The sequence below is a fragment of the Orcinus orca genome, chromosome 13 (assembly GCF_937001465.1).
Source record: "Orcinus orca chromosome 13, mOrcOrc1.1, whole genome shotgun sequence".
NCBI lineage: Eukaryota > Metazoa > Chordata > Mammalia > Artiodactyla > Delphinidae > Orcinus > Orcinus orca.
The window spans coordinates 32,316,613-32,337,128 of NC_064571.1; the positions used below are offsets into that span (position 1 = coordinate 32,316,613).

General features: G+C 37.9%; 1 protein-coding gene, 1 long non-coding RNA gene, 1 other non-coding gene and 1 pseudogene across 11 annotated transcripts in view; 3 read left to right on the forward strand and 1 right to left on the reverse strand.

Annotated features, from left to right (window-relative positions):
• Positions 1-854: 854 nt before the first annotated feature.
• On the reverse strand, positions 855-4,179 carry LOC101280244 (phagosome assembly factor 1-like; annotated as a pseudogene).
• Positions 4,143-4,213, forward strand: TRNAG-CCC (transfer RNA glycine (anticodon CCC)). The gene has a single exon. It is a non-coding gene; the product is annotated as a tRNA-Gly (tRNA).
• A 262-nt stretch (positions 4,214-4,475) lies between these two features.
• TIA1 (TIA1 cytotoxic granule associated RNA binding protein) overlaps positions 4,476-20,516 on the forward strand; it is a 29,201-nt gene continuing 13,160 nt past the window's right edge. The window contains exons 1-7 of one of the 9 annotated variants that reach the window (XM_033400437.2): positions 4,499-4,774; positions 10,585-10,640; positions 12,593-12,689; positions 15,908-16,006; positions 16,734-16,788; positions 16,959-16,991; positions 18,145-18,232. In XM_033400437.2, coding sequence (XP_033256328.1) covers positions 10,621-10,640; positions 12,593-12,689; positions 15,908-16,006; positions 16,734-16,788; positions 16,959-16,991; positions 18,145-18,232 — 392 coding nt within the window. In that variant the 5' untranslated portion in view covers positions 4,499-4,774; positions 10,585-10,620. Of the gene's footprint in view, positions 4,775-10,584; positions 10,641-12,592; positions 12,690-15,907; positions 16,007-16,733; positions 16,789-16,958; positions 16,992-18,144; positions 18,233-20,516 lie in introns of those variants that run through there. The other 8 variants (XR_004475331.2, XR_004475330.2, XM_033400436.2 and 5 more) reach the window with 8 other exon arrangements.
• On the forward strand, positions 18,247-20,515 carry LOC125960767 (uncharacterized). Its single transcript, XR_007470777.1, has 2 exons — positions 18,247-18,947; positions 18,981-20,515. It is a non-coding gene; the product is annotated as an uncharacterized LOC125960767 (long non-coding RNA).

A 20,516-nucleotide genomic window follows, 5' to 3' on the forward strand; every position in this document is an offset into this window, starting at 1 on the left:
TTGCTAAATGAAAATAACTTAAAATGGAATAAAATTATACATTTCTTTTCTCAATTCTTTTCAAAAGGATTAATATTTTTAAAGCACATATACTACTTTCCTTAGCAAATTCCACAAAGAGACTGAGCAGCCCAGCCCTCCTTGAGCCCCAGAGGACTTGAGCTACGAATGGGCCTGGCCAGGGCACACTGCCCAGAGTCAGGGAAGGGGAGTCAAGCTCACAGTGCAGAGCAGAATGCTGAAACACAAAAAAGGAGGAAGTTGTCTCTGGCTACAACTCTGGCATTAAATAAAAGAGGCAAACAGGATGGAAACATGCAGCCCTGTCAGCCAGGTTGGGGCAGAGTAGAGGAACAGGCGGCCTTGAAGCCTGGCTCCAAGAAAGGTGGGAAGCAGGCCTGGGCACGTACCTTGATGGGAGAAAGTTGTGTTTCAACCAGTTGGGTGTGCCTACTGGGCCTGGCAGGGAGCGCATGCATGAAAGAAACAAGGAAGGGCAGGTGGGCCACCTTGGCCACAGCCAGCTCATCCAGTAACTAAAGTGGATGTAGTACAAAAGTTGCAACCAAGTACTATGGACACGCTACCTGCTTGCCTTAAGGGTCATGTGGCAATGTTGGGCCAAAGGCAGGACCTTGTCCTTGTCCTGGGTGCCTGGGTCCTCAGCCACAGAAAGAGCCTCAAGTTTTCCCAAGGTGTGTGGGTCAGGGGAGACAGAACACTCTCCCCTTACATGTTAGCCGAGAGCTCCTGGGTCCAGGTATCAAGGCTCAAGAGTTTGTGCTTCTCTTTGTAGTCTGTGCCCCCTGTTGGCACCAGCAGGCTAAGAATGGACAGAGGAATATCTGGGCCTCTCACCCCATGGCAGAGCACCCAGCCTGAGCTCCAGCTCAAAATATCACAACAGCCCTTCCACATTGACAAGGTGTCCAAGAAAACCCACAGGGTGGCCTGCCGAATAGGATGCGATGCACAGTTCCATGGGGCAGAGGGGCATGGGTGGTAATGATCCTAGTGGAGCTCCGTGGCCCTCAGGTCTGCATCAGGCCTGGGAGGGCCATAAATGATCACGGAGGCAATGTGGTTGTTCTGCATGACCTCAAAGATCATCCGCTGAAGACCAAAGCAGAATGTGGAGCCAAATGGGTTGGTGTTGTCTGGGGAGCAGGACCTGTGCAGAGCAACAGGCTTCTCCACAGGATGGCCCAGAAGCTCTTGGATGTTGTCCCCCTTGCTGTAGGTCATGCACGTTTCTGTCTGACCATCTGTGTTTTCTCTCTTTACAGTTAGTGGATTCTTGAACTCACAGTGGTGATAAATGTTAAAATTATAATGTCCAGGGTAATTGGTGTATAGGACAAAGTTCTTCACTTTGAGTGTATTCGCGTCAAAGAGGATGTCTACTCCAAGAGTGAAGTAGTTAAAAAAGGAGTCATCGCACTTGGATGGAACTTGCTTATCAGGAGAAGGAAAATAAATCTTCATTTTGTCTTCTGACTTGTAGAAGACCTTGTGTGAAAAGGTAAGCATGCTAAGAACATCTTGGCAGGAACTGCCAAAATACACTACGAATTCAAATACCCACATCTTGGCATCTGTTAATAGGCTGGGTCCGCAACCTGCGGCAAGTAGGCAAAGTCATAAACCTGAGGGTCCAGTTCCATCTCAAAGAACATCTATACTCTCAGCACACACATTGCCCAGGAAACAGCTCGGGGCATCATGGGAACCTTGGTATCCTGTAGGCTGTTTCCACTGTAGATGTGCATTCGTTTCACAATTGCTTCGTGTGTTGTCTGGAGAGAAGCCAGACCATGGGCAAAACTGGGTTCGCACTTGGGAGCCTCGGTCCATGAACCTAGCTGAAAAGAGAAAGACAGTCCTCTGAAGTTGAGGTGGAAGAGCTGCTCAGTGGAGTTGTACACTCCAGAATGGGTTGCATCAAAAGACTGGTCAATCTGCTCAATGGTGGGAGCTATGGCTTGAGAATTGAAATGCACACCACAATATTTTAACTTTACTTTAGTCAAGTCATATATTTCGATCACCTTAAGTCTCTGATAGTTTCATCCCATCCTGAGCCAGGTTAAAGATGAGGTGATGGCTTAGAGGAGACCAGTGCACATTCCCATTGCTCGTTTCCCGGAGAACACTGAGGCACCACCTCCACACCCTGCACTGGTTTGGTTCGCTGATCCGGCGGCCTCCCTGCCGCAGCGCAGACAGACCGGAGCTCACCTGACTGGCAGCAGCCTCGGGAGGCCCTGTGCATTAACTTCTAATGGGCAGAAAAGTCCTCAGAGCTTTCTGAAAGATTGTCTCCCGGGCTATAATCCTCAGGTTGGCTCAAATAAAATTCTCTATTGCTTTCTTAGATTGACTATTAATCAAATTTTCGTGGACAATATAATGTCCAGAATAGACAAATCTATAGAGATAGAAGATTAGTGGGTTGTGGCGGGGGGTGGAATGGGGAATAGGAAGTGACTTCTAATTGGTAAGGGTTTCATTTTTTCGGCGGTGACTGTTCTAACATTGATTATAGAGGTAGTTGCACATCTCTGTGATTACACTAAAAAAAAAACACTGGGGCTTCCCTGGTGGCGCAGTGGTAGAGAGTCCGCCTCCCGATGTAGGGGACATGGGTTCGTGCCCCGGTCCGGGAAGATCCCATATGCCGCGGAGCGGCTGGGCCCGTGAGCCATGGCCGCTGAGCCTGCGCGTCCGGAGCCTGTGCTCCGCAACGGGAGAGGCCACAACAGTGAGAGGCCCGTGTACTGAAAAAACAAAACAAAAACACTGAACTGTGCATTCTATCTTTATACATTTTTTTCCTTTTTTTTTTTTTTTTGGCTGCCAGCTTGGGGGATTTCAATTCCGCGACCAGGGGTTGACCTCAGGCTGTGGTAATGAAAGCCCGGAATCCTAACCATTAGGCGACCAGGGAACTCCCAAACTGTACATTTTAAATGGAAGAAATGTATGTTATGTGAATTACATCTCAAAACGTTGTTTAAAAATACTATCCACTATTAACATTTGTCTTATTCATCCCCAAAAGACTAATATTTGATATCTTTGAATAAAATCCCAAGAATGTGCACCAGATTCTAAAGACAATTCTAAAAATGGTTATCCAAAAGTATCGAAGTCTAAAGGAACTAGTCCAACGAAAACACCACATTTTGGGGCATGTACATTTCCCAATGTTTAAAAACTTTTACATAACTTATAAAATGCAATACAAAACACATAATGAGTATACTGAAGTACATTTCAGAGCCCTAATTTTTCTGCTTCCCTGGAAGAGGGCTGAAATTTGTATATATTCTGAGTCAGTTGGTTTTAGAATTCTTGGGACCTATTTGCATTAAATAACTATTTCTTAAATATTTTTCAGTATACATTGAATATACCAAGGAAATTCAAATATAAAGAAAAATTCCGCTAAGATCTAGAAATACATTCCAGGCTCTCAAAAATTTGGTTAATACCAAGAAGACATTCTTTTTTTTTTTAACATCTTTATTGGAGTATAATTGCTTTACAATGGTGTGTACTTTCTGCTTTATAATAAAGTGAATCAGCTATACATATACATATATCCCCATATCTCTTCCCTCTTGCTTCTCCCTCCCTCCCGCCCTCCCTATCCCACCCCTCTAGGTGGTCACAAAAAAGCACCGAGCTGATCTCCCTGTGCTATTCGGCTGCTTCCCACTAGCTATCGGTTTTACATTTGGTAGTGTATATATGAAGAAGACAAATTCTTAATGAAACTTTTTGTTTTTTGGCCGCCCTGTGTGGCTTGCGGGTTTTATTTCCCTGATCAGGGATGAAACCCAAGCCCCCTGCAGTGGAAGCGCCGAGTCCCGCCACTGCACCTCCAGGGAAGTCCCTTGAAACTCTTTTAAGCTAAAAACAAAATTTTTTTAAATGAGATTTTTTCCGTACAGAAAAAGCAGGAACATCCATTCAACTGTATCGGAATGAGAGAAAAGAAATCATTTCTTATATGAAAAGTAACAGATTATATGGACTCTCAATAAACTTTTATTTTTAAATAAATAAACAAATCTTTCGGGAATACACGTTTGCTTGTACGTCAACCTAAAGCATTTCAGCAAGACCAAATACCGTGAGCGCCGCTGGTGTAGTGGTATCATGCAAGATTCCCATTCTTGCGACCCGGGTTCGATTCCCGGGCGGCGCATCTAACTTTTGTCCTTGCCTTAAATAATTTTTATAATCTTTCTTCTTCTGGAAACACAATTTTTCATTTCCATGAAGATTTATATTTCACTATAAATTACTGTTGACACATTCGAATCTGGAGTGGAATTCAAAAAAGTTTCCTCAAGTCAGGAACTAGTTAACCTTTACGCCTGCGCAGTCTGAGACATCCCCGAGCGTCGCTGGAAGAGCGGCTGCGCAACGAGTGAATATAAGGACTGAGGTGCAGCCTGGCGGCCAGGAGGTTGAAAGTGCAAGATTCTTCTGCGCCTGCGCGGCCCGGGTCACTTCGCTGGCCGCTTCAAGGCTCCCGGCTGGCCGCCATCTTGTGTTGGGGCTTCATTGTTCGCGCTGGGCCGGGTGGTTTAGTGTAATTGCCGCCGAAGCAGGGGGCGGAGTAACCTCCGGTCGGCCGAGAAACCCAGCTATTTCACAGACATAGCAGCTCAAAAGATTTGTGAGGTAGTAAAGGGTAGAGAGCTGGACCCGGAGGCGCCGCCGCGACAGCAGCAGCCATGGAGGACGAAATGCCTAAGACTCTGTGAGTCTGGGGCAGCGATGAGGGGGGCGGGATGGTGTTGGTCCCGGAGCGAAGCTTCGGCTCTGCGCCGCTCCCCACCCTATTGTTCCCCGCGGACGCCGCGATATCATGGTTCCTCTCCCTAGCGCTCACCGGGATGCCTAGGGACCGAGACCCGGGCTGTGAGGGGACGAGATGGACGGAGACGGGGCTCAGCCCTCTAAATTAGTCCCTGCCGCGTAACTACCCCACAGCGTCGCGTTTGGCTTCGTCCCGGGCGCTCTGTGGTCTTAGGCGTGGAGAAAAGATTTTCATTCAAACCTGTTTTTAGAACTCGGCTAGCCTTTTTGTTCTACGCTTTTCTTCTCTCCCCCCATCCCCCTCCCCCGCGTCTCGATTAACCTCTTGATTTTTACAGCCTTTCATTTTACTTTGATTTTCTCTAGAAACTCTTCCTTTCATTGTCTTTCGTTGATAAGAATTTTTGTCTTGAAAATGCTTATACTGATTTTCAGGGACTTAAACTTTATTCTCGCAGTTGCCAACTGGAAAAAAGCCAAATGTTTTTTCTTGAACTTCTCTGTGGCTTTCCTTCCGTGGCACCCCCTCCCCTGATCAAAAAGCCCCAAATCGGACCCCTTAAGGATCTTGAAACTGCTTTTTAAAAATGGAACTCTCCCCCGGAGGTATATATTAACTGAGGGGAAGTGAATATAATGCATTTTTATCGTCGCTTGCTACTTTTCTGATTGACATGTCGTTGAAGCAGCGGGGAGTTTTTAATGAAGCAACAATTGATAAGTACCTTAACATATTTAGTCACCTCTGAGAATTTTTAGACTTAGTGTTAAGTGATCTTAGTTTGGGATCTTTTCTTTGTCGTGTTGCTCTCCCCGCCCCCTCTCCTTTGTTTTTTTCGAAATATTATCCGCTGAGGTGATCCTGCCTTTGTTGCTTTTCTCGAAAAGAAGAAAAAGCCCGATGAGTTTTTGACGTAGCTTTTTTGTTTTTATTCTTAGAATACTGGCAGTTTGAGAACTCAAGGCAATAAAAATACGCTCAGGTTTCCTTTTGCAACTCTCTGGATATCACAGTTGTTATGAAGTACAACGTAATCAATTATTTTTTTCGCCAACAAAATAGTTTACGTTTTGTAATCTATATGAGAAATATAGTTACACTTGTTTTCTTAATGAATAGGTAAACTTTTTTGATAGTTTGTCTCATAATCTGTTAGGTACGTTATGTGTCTTTTTAATAGGATGCAGCAGTTAGCCCATGACTTTTGAAAGATTATATCTGTAGATGAATACTCCCTAAAACATCATTAGCCCCATAGAGTTTATGGAAACCTTTTTTCCCTCTTGCCTCTTCGCTAGAAGTATGATAGCCAGCAGCATATTGGATTAAGAACGGCTCATCTTTTATAATGTCTTTAAGATTCTTATTTTGAAGTTTTTAATTTCAGAAACTGCCAAAAATAATCTGAGAATTTAACCTATTTAGTACGTTGATTTGGGAATATCAAATAATGAAGACAACTTAAGCTTTCCTAGGCCAGTCTACAAAAGCAAGCAGTACTAGCTTGGGGACAGGGGACCAACCATTGCAGGAGAATTAATGAAGTTTTATTTATTATTTAATTTATTATTTATTTATTGAATACTTATCGTTTGTTATGTGTTCTCTGTTAAGTGCTTTATGAGCTTGTGTAATCCTCATCAGAATTCTGCAGTAAATGGGTCCATTTTACAGCTGAGGAAAAGCTAAGCTTAGAATTAAAGTAACTCATCCCAAGTCATATACCCTTTTGTTCATCATCCTGCAACTCTACTGTCCTCAACTCTTGACACTTACATTTATGACTAATTTTGCCTTGTATGCTTTACTAGAACACCCCATCCAAGAATCTTTTCCCCAAAGTAGTCCATGCTTTAACATTTCCTATTATCCCCTCCCTCGCTTCTGCCTTTCTCAACCAAAACTCCCATTCTTCCAGTCAGACCAATCTTGATTAAATATGAGTAGGTGCTCATCCCTGATTTTTCCCAGCAGTGTTTTTTATTTTTAATATAAAATGTTTGTTTGAATAACCTTGGGAGTCAGAGGCTTTTAATATGTTCTTAGCAATGTCTGGTCCATGGTAAGTGATCAATAAATTTGTTTTAAAAACTGGTACAGTTTCAAGCAGTGAATCAAGATTTTACTCATTCTTGAGGGTAAGATACAGTCTGAATTTCAGTATTGCCTGTGTACCTGAATGGCTCAGAGGAAGTGCCTTCCTTTGCCACAAACGAGTGTTCAGCAGTGCCTTGTTAGAGACTGTTCAATTTCTTGTCAGCAGTACTCTGGAAATGTACAGTTGACCCTTGGGCAATGCAAGGGTTAGGAGCTCCAGCCCTCAAGCAGTCAAAAATCCATGTATAACTTTTACAGTCAGACCTCAGCTTCTGTGGATTCAACCAACTGTGGATCATGTAGTACATATTTAGTGAAAAAATTCCATGTGTATAAGTGGATCCACACAGTTCAAACACATGTTGTTCAAGGGTCAACCATATTGTGAGAAGTGGTTTGATTCTGGAAATGTTTTGAAAACAGAACTGTGGGAATTGCCAGTGGTTTGGATGTTGAATGTGAGAGTGAAGTCAGCAGTAACTTTAATTTGCAAACGCGTAATTATCAGCCATCTAGAATGTTAGTTTGTTGTAAAATATAATTTAAAACGAGAACTGTCCTGAGAGCATGGATATCTTATTAATAAGTCTTCTGGGCATAGTGTTAGATACTTTTGTTCAGACTGGTTTATGTACAATTGGCCCTCTGTATCCACTGAAGTGGAACCCTCAGATATGGTGGGCCAGTTGTAAGAAACCTGAGCATCCATGGGTTTTGGTAACCATGGGAGGGGGCAGGTCCAGGAAACGATCCCCTGGGAGTACCAAGAGACGGCTGGCTGCATATGGTCTGTTCTCCAAGTGAAGGAGGTGCTAGCTGATAAAATAAGAGGGTTTCAGCTATCACGCAACAGAGTGTCCTTTGTGAAGAGTAGACAGTTGTTAAATAATAGTAAGGTTATGATGCTGGTATATAGTATTTGTATTATGTACAACAAGCATTTACTGTCATACATAATTTCTTTTTTTTAATTTAATATAGTTGATGTACAATATTTTATAAGTTACAGGTGTACAGTATAGTGATTCACAATTCTTAAAGGTTATACTCCATTTATAGTTATTTTATAAATTATTGACTGTATTCCCTGTAACGTATAATATACTCTTGTCATAATTTCGTAATTAGTAGGAGACATATACCTTTCCCCCCTGAACTAGAGTGACTCAGGCAAAATGGGTTAATTCCCTAGCAAATTGCAAATGTTCAAAAGTAATTCTGAGAGAGTACAGTTATCTCTTTGACAAATATTTATAGAGCACTTAAATATTCCAGGCAGGGTTCTAGATAGTAGATATATAGTATGAATGGAAAAAAAAAAACTCTATTCTTATGAAATTTATCATTAGATTAAAACGTATTCATGTTTTTCACTCAGATTTTCAGAGGCCTCATATCAAAGTCTGCATTTTTATATGATTGTGGCTCATAACAAACTCAATACAGCATTCTGCCTTGTAAATTTTTCTTTGTAGCTTAAATTTTCTAGACCTGTACTAATCAAAAGGAATATTTAAAATGTTTTGGATTCCAATGTTATAACTGTTTGAACTTAATATCAGCTTTAAAAGTATATATTAAATTGACATGAAATCCTATCCCAGAACTGTCACGTTTTCACTAGCATTGATGACTTTTTCCATTGAATTTTCTCAGGAGGCTTTTTTTTTTTTAGATTTATTTATTTTTTACTGTACACAGAATCTTTGTTGTAGCATGTAGATTTCTTAGTTGCGGATGCACGTGGGATCTAGTTCCTCGACTAGGGATTGAACTTGGGGTGCCTGCACTGGGAGCATGGAGTCTTACCCACTGGACCACCAAGGAAGTCCCTCAGGAAGCTTTTTATTTTGAAAAATTTAAAACCTATGGAAAAGTAGCAAAAATAGTATGTTGTAGACTTTGATAACTTTCATGTGGCTTTACCAATTGCTAATAGTTAGCCAAATTTGCTGAACCATTTGAGAAGACATCATGACACTTAGGGGCTAAATATGTCTAAGAATAGGGGCATTCTCTTATGTAACGGCAATATAATTTTCATATTAAGGAGGCTACACTGAGTCAGCATTGTTAACTAATACAGAGTTTATGCTCATATTTTATCCAGTTGCCCAAGGAGGATGTTTACTTTCCAGTTCTGCACAAGATTGGTACATGTTCTCAGAGGTGATATAATAAATATCAACATGGGATACTTCAGTCTATGCTGTTAACAAAAAGTTCATGGAACACATAGAAAGGGATATTTTAACGTTCTTGAATAAAAAGCATCTTGAAAAATTAAAACTACATAAATGTAAGAAATTTACATTTTTGTTTAGTAGTCCAGTTGACATTGTGACAGGGAATTTGGCTTACAACTGCTCCAGTATCAATTTTTGTATCACTCAGTATTTTCTTAAACGCAAGCTGCAAAAAAATTCAGGCATAAAAGGAATTTGTTTAAAAAGATATTGGACACTCCCAGAATTTGCAGGAAATTTATGGAACCTGGCTTAGAAAATGTTCAGGAAAGAGAGACAACTAACTGTCAGGCCTACAGTCCTAATCAAGCCACAGATCATCCCAGAAAGGATACTACTGCCACACCTACTGAGGACCTGATACTACAGCTTCCACTTTCACTGGGCATGGGACTCTGCGGCTGTTTGCCACCAAAGTGGATTCTCTTCAGTCTCTGCTTCTTTCACCCCTATCTTTGTCTTCTGTGTTCAGGACTGGCATCTGTAATTGAGCTAGCCCAGATCACATGCAAGGGAGACTATATAACCATATTTAGCCTTTTCATCTTCTGAAGAGGAGTTAGGCTTTGCCACAGGGTGAGGATTTCTCTAAAAACAGGAAGATATTTGGCAGCCTAAAAAAAAAATCTGTTACACAGGTATCTTAAATCCATGCTGTTAAGAGGAAATCCTTTCACTTCAGAAACAGAATAGTATGTGACAAAGTATGGGACAACTAAAGAAACATTTTTATATAAAAATGGGAATGAACTACAAGTATATATGTTACTTGTAGTTTATTGTATTGGTGTCGAAGGTTGAGAGCAAGTTGTTGTGTAACTTCCTCTGAAGAGACTTTCTCGAACAGCTGTGTGTAGAGTTAATTGATAAAGCCTCCTGGAACATATAGTATACAGCAGGCCACATTAAATAAACAAATATAAAGGCAGTACAGACCTTAGTGCTTTTTAAAGTATATTTTATTATTATTATTAGCTATCTTCAAACTGCGTAAATCACTTAGAAAATATTTCTGAGAAAATCTTAAAGTTTTGCAAAGAGTAAATGATAGACTTCGGGTTCCCTAAATACTGTTCAGCTTGTCACTGGATTATCTACCTTTAGCAAAGCAGATGTTAGAATTAAATTTTCAGAAGAGCCATTTTTTTCATTTAGACATATGCAATCCTTAGGATTTCTTAGGATTTCTTATAGGCACAAGAGTCGGGTAAGAATAGATACAGAAGAGTTGCAGAGATAGTACAGAGTTCTCGTTTGACTTTCACCCAGCTTCTCTTAATGTTAACATCTTACTTATATAACCATGATGTAATTATCACAACTAAGAAATTAACATTGGTACAGTACTGTTAACTACAAATTTTATTACCATTTCCCCATGCCACTAATGTCCTTTTTCTATTCCAGGATCTAATCCAAGATACCACATTGTGTTCAGTTGTCATGTCTCTATCCTGTAATATGTAAGGAGATATCTTTCATTACTGTGGCACGTTTGAAGGGTACTGTTTCTCCACTGTACAATGACTACTGTTTTTCTCGACATACTCTGTCAGTTAGAATTGAGTCACTAAGGTAGCCGACCCTCAAGTAGAGGGAAATTAAGCTTCACTTCAGAGAGGGAGGTGTATCAAAGAATTCTTGTCAGTAGCGGTTATTACTAAGGTGTTTTAATGGTGATTTCTCTCATTTCTTCTACATTTATTAATTAGAATTCTGTAAGAAAAAGCTCTTGCCCCCCCCACACCTTAATCTAGAATTCAGTCAAGGATTATTCATTGTATTAGGTTGTCAGTCTTTTAAGTCCCTCTTAATCAAACACAGTCTTTTTTAGGACAATAATCTTTTGAAGATAATCAAATAAGTCACCATATAATAATCAAATAAGTCGCCATAATACACATATATATATGTGTAATTTGTGTAATTGTTTTATATGCCCAATATCCTGTAAACTTAGATCTAAATTTAAGCTTAGCTAGATTCAATTAGATCTTTCTGATTTGAATACTTCATAGATTGATATTATATAATTCATATTGTACATACAATGTCTCATTGTTTATCCATAAAATGATTTAAAGTTTGAACACTGGGTCAAAGTGGCCAAAAGCTCTCACTTTTAAGGTGGGTTTTCCCTTTGCAGTTGTTAAGTGATCTATGTGATAATTTAGGCACCCTGCAAATATCCATTTTCTTACCAACCTTTCACCTAATAGTTTTATATCCATTAATGGTTCATGCCTGAGTCAATTTTTCAGTCAGGCTTACACATTGCTAATTTAATGCTCTCTGTCTACATTTACTGACTAGCATTTTTCTATAAAGGAACTGTTCATTGTTCCTTAAGACTCAGCACTTCTCCCTTTGCCATTTTAACCTATACCTGTGCCTTCACAGTAAGCATTCAGTATTCTGTTGAATGGGTAAATGGAAGGAAGGAATTGAATCCACACTTTCTGGCGTGTATAGATGTTTATCTTTGGGGGGAGAGAGTCCATACCTTTCATCACATTCCCTGAAGGATTCTTAGCAGAAGAATGAGAAACTACAGTTGTTGGGAGACAACATTCTCTGATTTCAGAAGTAATAAACCTCTAACTCTAACATGTCTGGAGGTAATCTCATTTTAAAATCCACTTTTGAAAATTAATTTATAAACCCTTTAAATAAGGATCATCCCCCTTCCCCCAGAAAAAGTAAGGATCATCCCAGTCATGTGGTCTTATAATACATTATTTACACTAATTAAGTTTGTTAGCCACCACTTCATATTATCTGTTAAAAGTCTCTCCTAGACTCTTTCTACTCCCTTTCTACTATCACTGATCAGTGGAAGGTTTCCCATTGAAAGGTTTCCGATTCTTTTGTGAGCATGTACAACACCTGATAAGTGATTTATCCATGATTTTTCAAAAATATGTTTACTGTGTAAGCCAAAGTATACCTAAATTGGACAGTTTTAGGGAAATCATGTGAATTAAAAATTGAAGAAAATTTAATGTTCTCAGTAATACTGTAGAAGTAGAAATAATTGCAAAGCTTTCCAGGATTGATTGTATAAAATGTTCTACATAGTTAATGATTCATCTGAGTGATTTTAAGCATATCTTCCTAAGGTAAGCCTAGAAACTTAGAAACAAGCAACAGGTTTTATTTGTACAACCTTGAATAAAAACACACACACACTAGCTTCCCCTCTACTAACAGTGTCTCATTAATATATTTGCAAGTAACGTATCTTCCATATGTTTTGAAAGAGATTTTGAAGTTTTCACAAACTTTTAAAAAGTTCCCAAATAGTAGATCCCAAAGATCTACCTATTCCCCATATTCACTCTCCAGTAATCAGCTTTAGGAACTGATGCAAAAGAAGCAAATTTAAAATGATGAATTGTTTTTCTTTGTGTTTCAGATATGTCGGTAACCTTTCCCGAGATGTGACAGAAGCTTTAATTCTCCAGCTCTTTAGCCAGATTGGACCTTGTAAAAACTGCAAAATGATTATGGATGTAAGGGTATTTTACTTAGTTACCTTTCTTTTTTTTCTTTTCTCTGAGGTTGTCCATGATACATTATTTAAATCCATTACTTCCAGGAACTCTTAAATTGCTTTATACAGTCTAAATTCATAGGGGTTTTAGTAAATTTGTAATGAACCTATTTTGGCCATGAAGTTTGTTTTAGTAAGTAAAGAAAGAAGAGAATGGTACTAATCATGTCTAAAGCAGGTGACAACTATATGTGGGCTCTTGTTTTAAAGTGTATTGAGGCATCAGAATTGTTTTATATGTGGTATCAGTTGATTGGCTAAACTAGAAATTCAGTTATTACAATTAAGATGGGAAATTGGGTAAAAAAAATAATAGACTTTGATACTGTGAAAGTGTTTTTAACTTAATTTTAAAGGTCATGATTCAAGTTTTTCTTGTATTGTGGCAGTGCCCATCCATCAGACCTTAATGTATAGAAAAAACATAGAATTCACTCATCTAATTGGTATTAATCCTGAGTCATAATGTGTGTTAAAAGGCACCTTAAAATTCTTTTGATGAGAAAAACAGTGCTAAAGAGAAATCCTTTTATCCCTGGTCTCACCTACCTTTAAACTTTTGGTTTTCTTTTTTCCAGGAAAGAAAATCATATATGTGTCTGTATCTACTACTTTCTCTTCTATTGTATTTCAATTTAACTTTTTTTTACTTGGTATTTTTAAAAATAATTATTTAGCCAGTTGGCTTTGGTTTGCTGTCTCGTATTTTAAAATGTCAAACCTTTCTCCTGGGATTTCCCCAGTGGTCCAGTGGTTAAGACTCTGCCTTCCAATGCCGGTTCGATCCCTGGTCAGGGAATTAAGATCTCATCTGGCGCAGGGTGCAGCCAAAAACTAAAAAAAAAAACTTTCTCCTAATGTGGTAGGGTCACCTACATATAATATAGATGGATTCAACAGATGTTTTTTGTCCTTTACACTCTTCTAAAGTGTTGGTTTTTTTGTTTTTTGGGGTTTTTTTGGTGGTACGCGGGCCTCTCACTGTTGTAGCCCCTCCCGTTGCGGAGCACAGGCTCCGGACGCGCAGGCTCAGCGGCCATGGCTCACGGGCCCAGCCGCTCCACGGCACGTGGGATCCTCCCGGACCGGGGCACGAACCCGTGTCCCCTGCATCGGCAGGCGGACCCTCAACCACTGTGCCACCAGGGAAGCCCCTAAAGTGTTTTCTTATCACATTTAATATCTGTATGCCTTTGGATAAAGAAGAAAAGATTTCTGTACCCTTAGAGAAAGATAAGAGGGAGAGATAGGGGACTATGATGGAGAATTTAAAACCAATCTTTCATCTGGGGCTCCTTCCTTATCTTAGTGATAGTATTTATGGAATGCCTACTGCCTGTTATTTTAATGCTGATGCCTTATCACAAATGCTCAATAGAAACATTACAAAGCAGCTGTTATTCCTTTTTTTAATTATTTTATTTATTTACTTTTGGCTGCTTTGGTTCTTTGTTGCTGTGCGTGGCTTTCTCTAGTCAAGGCAAGTGGGGGCTACTCTTCGTTGCAGTGCGCGGGCTTCTCATTGCGGTGGCTTCTCTTCTTGTGGAGCATGGGCTCTAGGCACATGGGCTTCAGTAGTTGTGGCTCACGGGCTCTAGAGCGCAGGCTCAGTAGTTGTGGCGCAGGGACTTAGTTACTCCGTGGCATGTGGGATCTTCCCGGACCAGGGCTTGAACCCGTGTCCCCTGCATTGGCAGGCAGATTCTTAACCACTCTGCCACCAGAGAAGCCCTTCCTATTTAATATACACAGAAATGGGGCAAAGCAAGGATGTAAACCCAGATTGATCTATTCTCTCCATAGGTCTGTAGGCTGCTATTCTCTCTGTGTCTGGGTCTTTCTAGATATTTGCCTGTTAAAGATCACTAGGCAAAATGTTAATGACTGCTGGACCTACAGAAAAGGCTAGCTAGGTTACCTCTGCCACTTTGTATAAATTTTGGATTTTCGTCACTCAAAGGCTTAGATTAACTATTCCTTCTCCTCCTCCTTATCATTATTTTATTATTATTAAAGTCTAAATTCCAGTCTTTTCACACTGATGCACTGATGTTCATATTTAGGAATTTTATACTCCCTAGAGTATAAAGGCTGATAATGTGTATGCTTAGAATTTTTTTTTAATCTAAAAAGTAGTTGTTTTTCTTTCTGGGTACAAATTAAGTAAAATGAACATTCTTATTTATTTAATTGTCTTACTCTTAGGTGTAAGCCACTTTTCTAACCACATTCTGATGCCTGTCAACATTGATCTTGGTAATAGAATTCCCATTAAATATAACATTAGTTTGATTATACATTTTTAAAAACATTTTTATATTCTCTAATGTTTTTAAAGTAAAATAATGGATAGTTTCAATGTCATCAATTTTGTGGTTGCCTCCTTGCTCTAAAATTCTTTAAAATCATTGCCAGTGACTTTTTTTAACTGTTAATTGTGCTTGAAACAAAATGGCATATTTCTTTCTTCTGTTATCATTCTAGTCTTTTGAATTAGTTTCTTATTTTAACAGTTCTGCTTAGGAGATTATGGAAAGAATTAAAAAGTCATTTGGTATTTTGTACTGATAGGTGTAAAATATTGGGTGTTTTTTCTGCTTCTTTAATTTAAAAGAAAACATCCAGGCTTCACCTGTCATCAGACCTCAACTACTTGGAACACCAGTAGAAAAGAGGAGAGAGGTTTTCTTTTTCTTTTTTGGCCGCATCACGGCTTGTGGGATCTTAGTTCCCTGACCAGGGATTGAACCTGTGTCCCCTGCAGTGGAAGCGTGGAGTCCTAACCATTGGACTGCCAGGGAATTCCCAAGAATTTTTATTTTTAAAAGATTTCTAAGCAGGCAAAAATTTTGATGTCAGAAAGTCCACATTCTAAAACATATTCTAAAACTTTGCTTACCAGAGAAACTCTTCAGTTTTCAGAGCCTGTTTACTTACATTTTAGTAACAGGTTTAAGAAAGTTAATTAGAACACTTAGTCATTAATAAAAGATTAAATTATATATAGTAGTATAGTATAAGCTGTTGAAGAAGATAGCTTTCTATAAAAATAGTTCATTTTTTAGTGTTTACTGACTTATCGAAACATTTACTTGCAGAAAAGACCCTTCGTTCTCCATGGCCTGATACTGAGATGTATAAAACTTAAAATTGGCTTTTGTGTTTCTTCTTCAACAGACAGCTGGAAATGATCCATATTGTTTTGTGGAGTTTTATGAGCATCGTCATGCAGCTGCAGCACTAGCTGCTATGAATGGGCGGAAGATAATGGGTAAGGTAAGCTGTCATAATTAAAGAAGGTGACTTGCACTGGAGAATTCTAAGTTGTATACGGTTTTGTTTCCTTTTTAGAAGCATTGTATTCGCTTTACAGAAAATGATCACATTTAATACTAAGAAGCTGGGATAAAGCAAATTAGAGGGTATGTTTATGTTAGTGTTCTTCATGGTGCCTTGCACATGGTAAATACTAAGATATTTGTTGAATTATTCAAGCTTTGATGAAAGATCCAGGAACATTGGATACTAATGGGGAAGAATAAAAGAAAAAAAATTTATTGGTACTTTAGAAAGGTTAGTTGAATGTTAACAAAGAAGTATGTATGGTTAGGATTTGTTAACATTATTTGCGTAAGTGTATGTTAAAAAATAAGTATTGAGGGCTTCCCTGGTGGCACAGTGGTAGAGAGTCCGCCTGCCGATGCAGGGGACACGGGTTCGTGCCCCAGTCCGGGAAGATCCCACATGCTGCGGAGCGGCTGGGCCCGTGAGCCATGGCTGCTGAGCCTGCGCGTCCAGAGCCTGTGCTCCGCAATGGGAAAGGCCACAACAGTGAGAAGCCCGCGTACTGCAAAAAAAAAAAAAAAAGGGTATTGAAATTTTGACCAGAAAGTTTGAATGCTTCATCTCAAACATATACGTATGTGTTCATAGATGCAAATCTTGTAATATCTGATTATTACCTTTATTTTTATGGAGTAAAAATGTAGAAAAATTTTTTTAGGAAGTCAAAGTGAATTGGGCAACAACCCCCAGCAGTCAAAAGAAAGATACAAGCAGTAAGTATATTTTATACTCTTTGAACTTTTGTGTTTATTGTACATAGTAGTTTTATTGTAAAGCATATAAACATCATACATTTGCAGTAATGTTTTGATCGTTATCCTAAGATATGATTGAATGTGTTTGTGTTAATAAATTTAAGAACAAATCTAATCTTTGTCATCAGGTAGTACCGTTGTCAGCACACAGCGTTCACAAGGTAATTGTATCTTCTTAAACATAAAATGAAATCTCTTGAAAGGGTATTCACTAACCACCTGAAGTTTTTTTGTTTGATATTGGGGGGAGCGGGGAGGGAGGGGTCGTATTTCTATTTGTCTCTCTGGCAATATTTTTCCCCCTTTTTCCCACTGTTGACCAATTGTGGTTTGTCCACTACTTTGGTGGTATTTTAAGTTCTCTGATCCCCATTGATAGCAGCTGATGCCTTAGAAATACTTTCACCACTGAAGGGCAAGATACCCTTTTTCCTTGAGGTCATGATCTGTGCTTCATACCAGATCTTCTGATTGCTTGAGTTGCTCCTGAAACTGTGTTTCCCGAATGGCAACCCAATATGTTGCTAAAGGCCTGCCAAATAGGGGTAACTTTTCTTTCCAAATATACTTTGTCAGAATTGATATATATGTCCATTTAAAGTGTTGATCCAACTATTTTGTATTTTTAAAGTGTTTCTTTTTTTTTGAGCATTGTCTTTTTAAGAAAACTTCTTAAAAAGTTTATGGGAACGTTTTTTCTCTCCAGTGCTTTTTTAATGGCTCTGATATAAAGTGAAGGGATTACTGTTTTCATTCTGTTGCCTTCAGTCTTAGTTCACTTGCACATGGATTCACATAAACTGAATGGTGTAATGTCTGGGCAACCAAAACTGTTGGCTTTTGAGAAAACTGTCAAATACTTTAACATCAAACTGTTGCAATGCAAGGTATTTCTTTGATTGTTCTTCACAAAATATGGTTAAACCAAGTATATCACATAGGTAAACTGAATAAATGTAAATAAGTACTATTAGAATGGTAATGAAGTCATAAATATATATATATTATTTTTTTTTGCAAAACTTATTATTATTAGTTTATTTTCTTAGACCAGTATAATAATTGGCTATAAGTAGAAATATAACTGTCAGTTTCCCATTAGATATATCATAGTCCCTAGGAGAATCTTTCCTGTATTGTCACCTTGATTCATTATGTTTAAAACTGATAGGATTTGTCTAGGTATAGGATAGTGTTATACTTTACTATAATCCATAAATTATTTTAAGAATACTTTACTGAATAGATTTTAGCATTTTTTTAAATTCTAAAATTATATTTTTCTTTTCACTTCCCCTTCCTTCCCCTTATAAGATCATTTCCATGTCTTTGTTGGTGATCTCAGTCCAGAAATTACAACTGAAGATATAAAAGCTGCTTTTGCACCATTTGGAAGAATATCGTAAGTAACAGAAGATAAATTTAAAATGCTTTATATTAGAAACAATCTTACATAGAAGTAATTTGAAAATCTATTGTGAATTTTGGACATTAATTTTAACACTTGAATGTGATGTATTAATATTCACTTGAATAAGTGTATTGTTTAGAGACTATTCAAGCAGTTAACAGCCAAAGATTATTTTCCCATTGATAAATAAATCTTTGGTCTTCAATTATCTTAGAACTCTTTTTCAATTAGCGTTAGCTTTTAAGAGACAAATGTGCTGTTGTGCATATTGTTTCTTATATGAGTGTCTTGCTAGCTTGGTCATAATCTTTAGTGAACTTGTGCTATGACTAAGGAATTTAGACCCTTTGGCACTTCTATGATACCATGCATTTTCTGTTAATATATTTTAACAAAAAGAAACCTTAACAATTCAACCCAAAACGCAGTTATTAAATGTTAATTCCCAGGTATCTATCCTTTTGTTGTTGCTATTAACAGTAATAATAATGCCTTTTAGTGTTTTGTGAAGCACTGTCTTGCTTGCATTTGTTATTAATTGTATAGTTTAGGCCTTTTATAAAAAGGTCACTCAAGGAGTATTCATCATAAAAGAACTTTATATTTTGAAAAGCATGCCTGTAATAGAGTAAGAATAATAAGTTGATGATTGCACTTTCTTAGAAGTTATCGTTGAATTTAGAAAACAAAATTTTTAGAGTTTCTCGTTGCTTTATTTATTAAATTACAAAATTTTTAGAGTTTCTCGTTGCTGTTATTCCAGCTAGAAGAGTAGGAAAAAGGAAATGTTAGCTTTGGTTTGGTTTGATGAACAGACCAACAGCAGAGATGAGAAGGAGACTGGACAGTAAAAGCTGGTGGTATTGGTGTTGAATTTTGGAAGTTTTCGTTTGAAGAGTTTTAGTTCATTGGTAGGAGGATGAAAATACATAGTGACCAAGGAATGACCATAAGTAAGGGGCCAACTTTAAAGGCAGTCACACGATTAGGGTTTACAAGTAGACTCTTCTGTTAGGTGACATTTTTCTTTGTCTCTTAGAACTGACTTTAGGAAAATAAAGTTCTAATTTCTTGACTGTTCCTTTTAATCTGTTTTAGGGCTTTGATTATGGTCATCTGGCTTTCTAGCTGGCTTTCAAATATCTAGATTGGAAAGGTCTTAACCTTTGGCCTCTCAAAGTTTCTGTAAATCTCTGTATGCAAAATTTTATGCTTGCTTTCATTTTGGTATGGAGTATCTTTGAAAGTTTTATCCTATTTTCAGATTAGTCACAGGGCCATAAAAGATTAAAGAACTCTGATATAGATCTTTGCTGCTTCTTCCTTAGAGAATCCTTTCAGATATAAGTAAGCATTAAATATATTTCAAGGCTAACATTTCCTGAAACTTACCTTTAAAAAGAAAAGGCTTTTCTAACATTTTAACAGATTAAATGCTATTTTATTAAATGTTTCGATTTTGATTGCAGTAGCTTTTCTGAAAGCATGGGAATTTTAGTTTGGCATTAGATAAAGATTGTTTAACAATTGGTGAGTTTAAGTTAAATGACATTCAAATTTTAGTAATTTCATTACTTTTTAATCAAGGATCAATAATTTCTTTTTGTTAAATATGTTGGTATCATAATTATAGTCTAGATTTTCTTAGAGTCAACTATGATTACTGATGTATATATCATTTTTCCTTGGTAAGGCCTTTAAGTTTTATAATTTTCAGTCGAGATAACGTCTAAGCTTTAGGCTACCCAAAGAGTTAGTGTTTCTAAATTTGAAGGAACCATTTTCAGTTGGTAGCATCATTTCCTGATTTTTTTCAATTAAAGGAGATAAGTTGATAAATATATATATTGAAAGGTTCTCATGATAGTCAAGTATTCCCCGTAGAGATCCTACAACAGTGCTTGATTTATAAAAGGTGTGTAGTAAATGTTGGCCTATTAAAATATTTAGTATATAAAATATAGTACTTTCTTTCCCTAATTTATATAGCTTAAACTTTTCCTGTTCCTTGAATTTAGGGTAGTCTAACAAATTTTGCTATAGAAATGAATCAGCTACAAATTAAATGCATGTGTACCATACAGATAATTTTAATAAGTATTTTTACATATTGAGAAGTGGCTTGTATTAGTTTTCCCCTTTCACCATCACCTCTTTGTCATTTTGACCCTAAACACTTAATAAATCACTCCTAAATTGATCAAAATATGCTTATGTATACTTTAATATAAAATTATATTGCATGGCTTTCTGACTTGGGTTTTTGTTGTAAAAG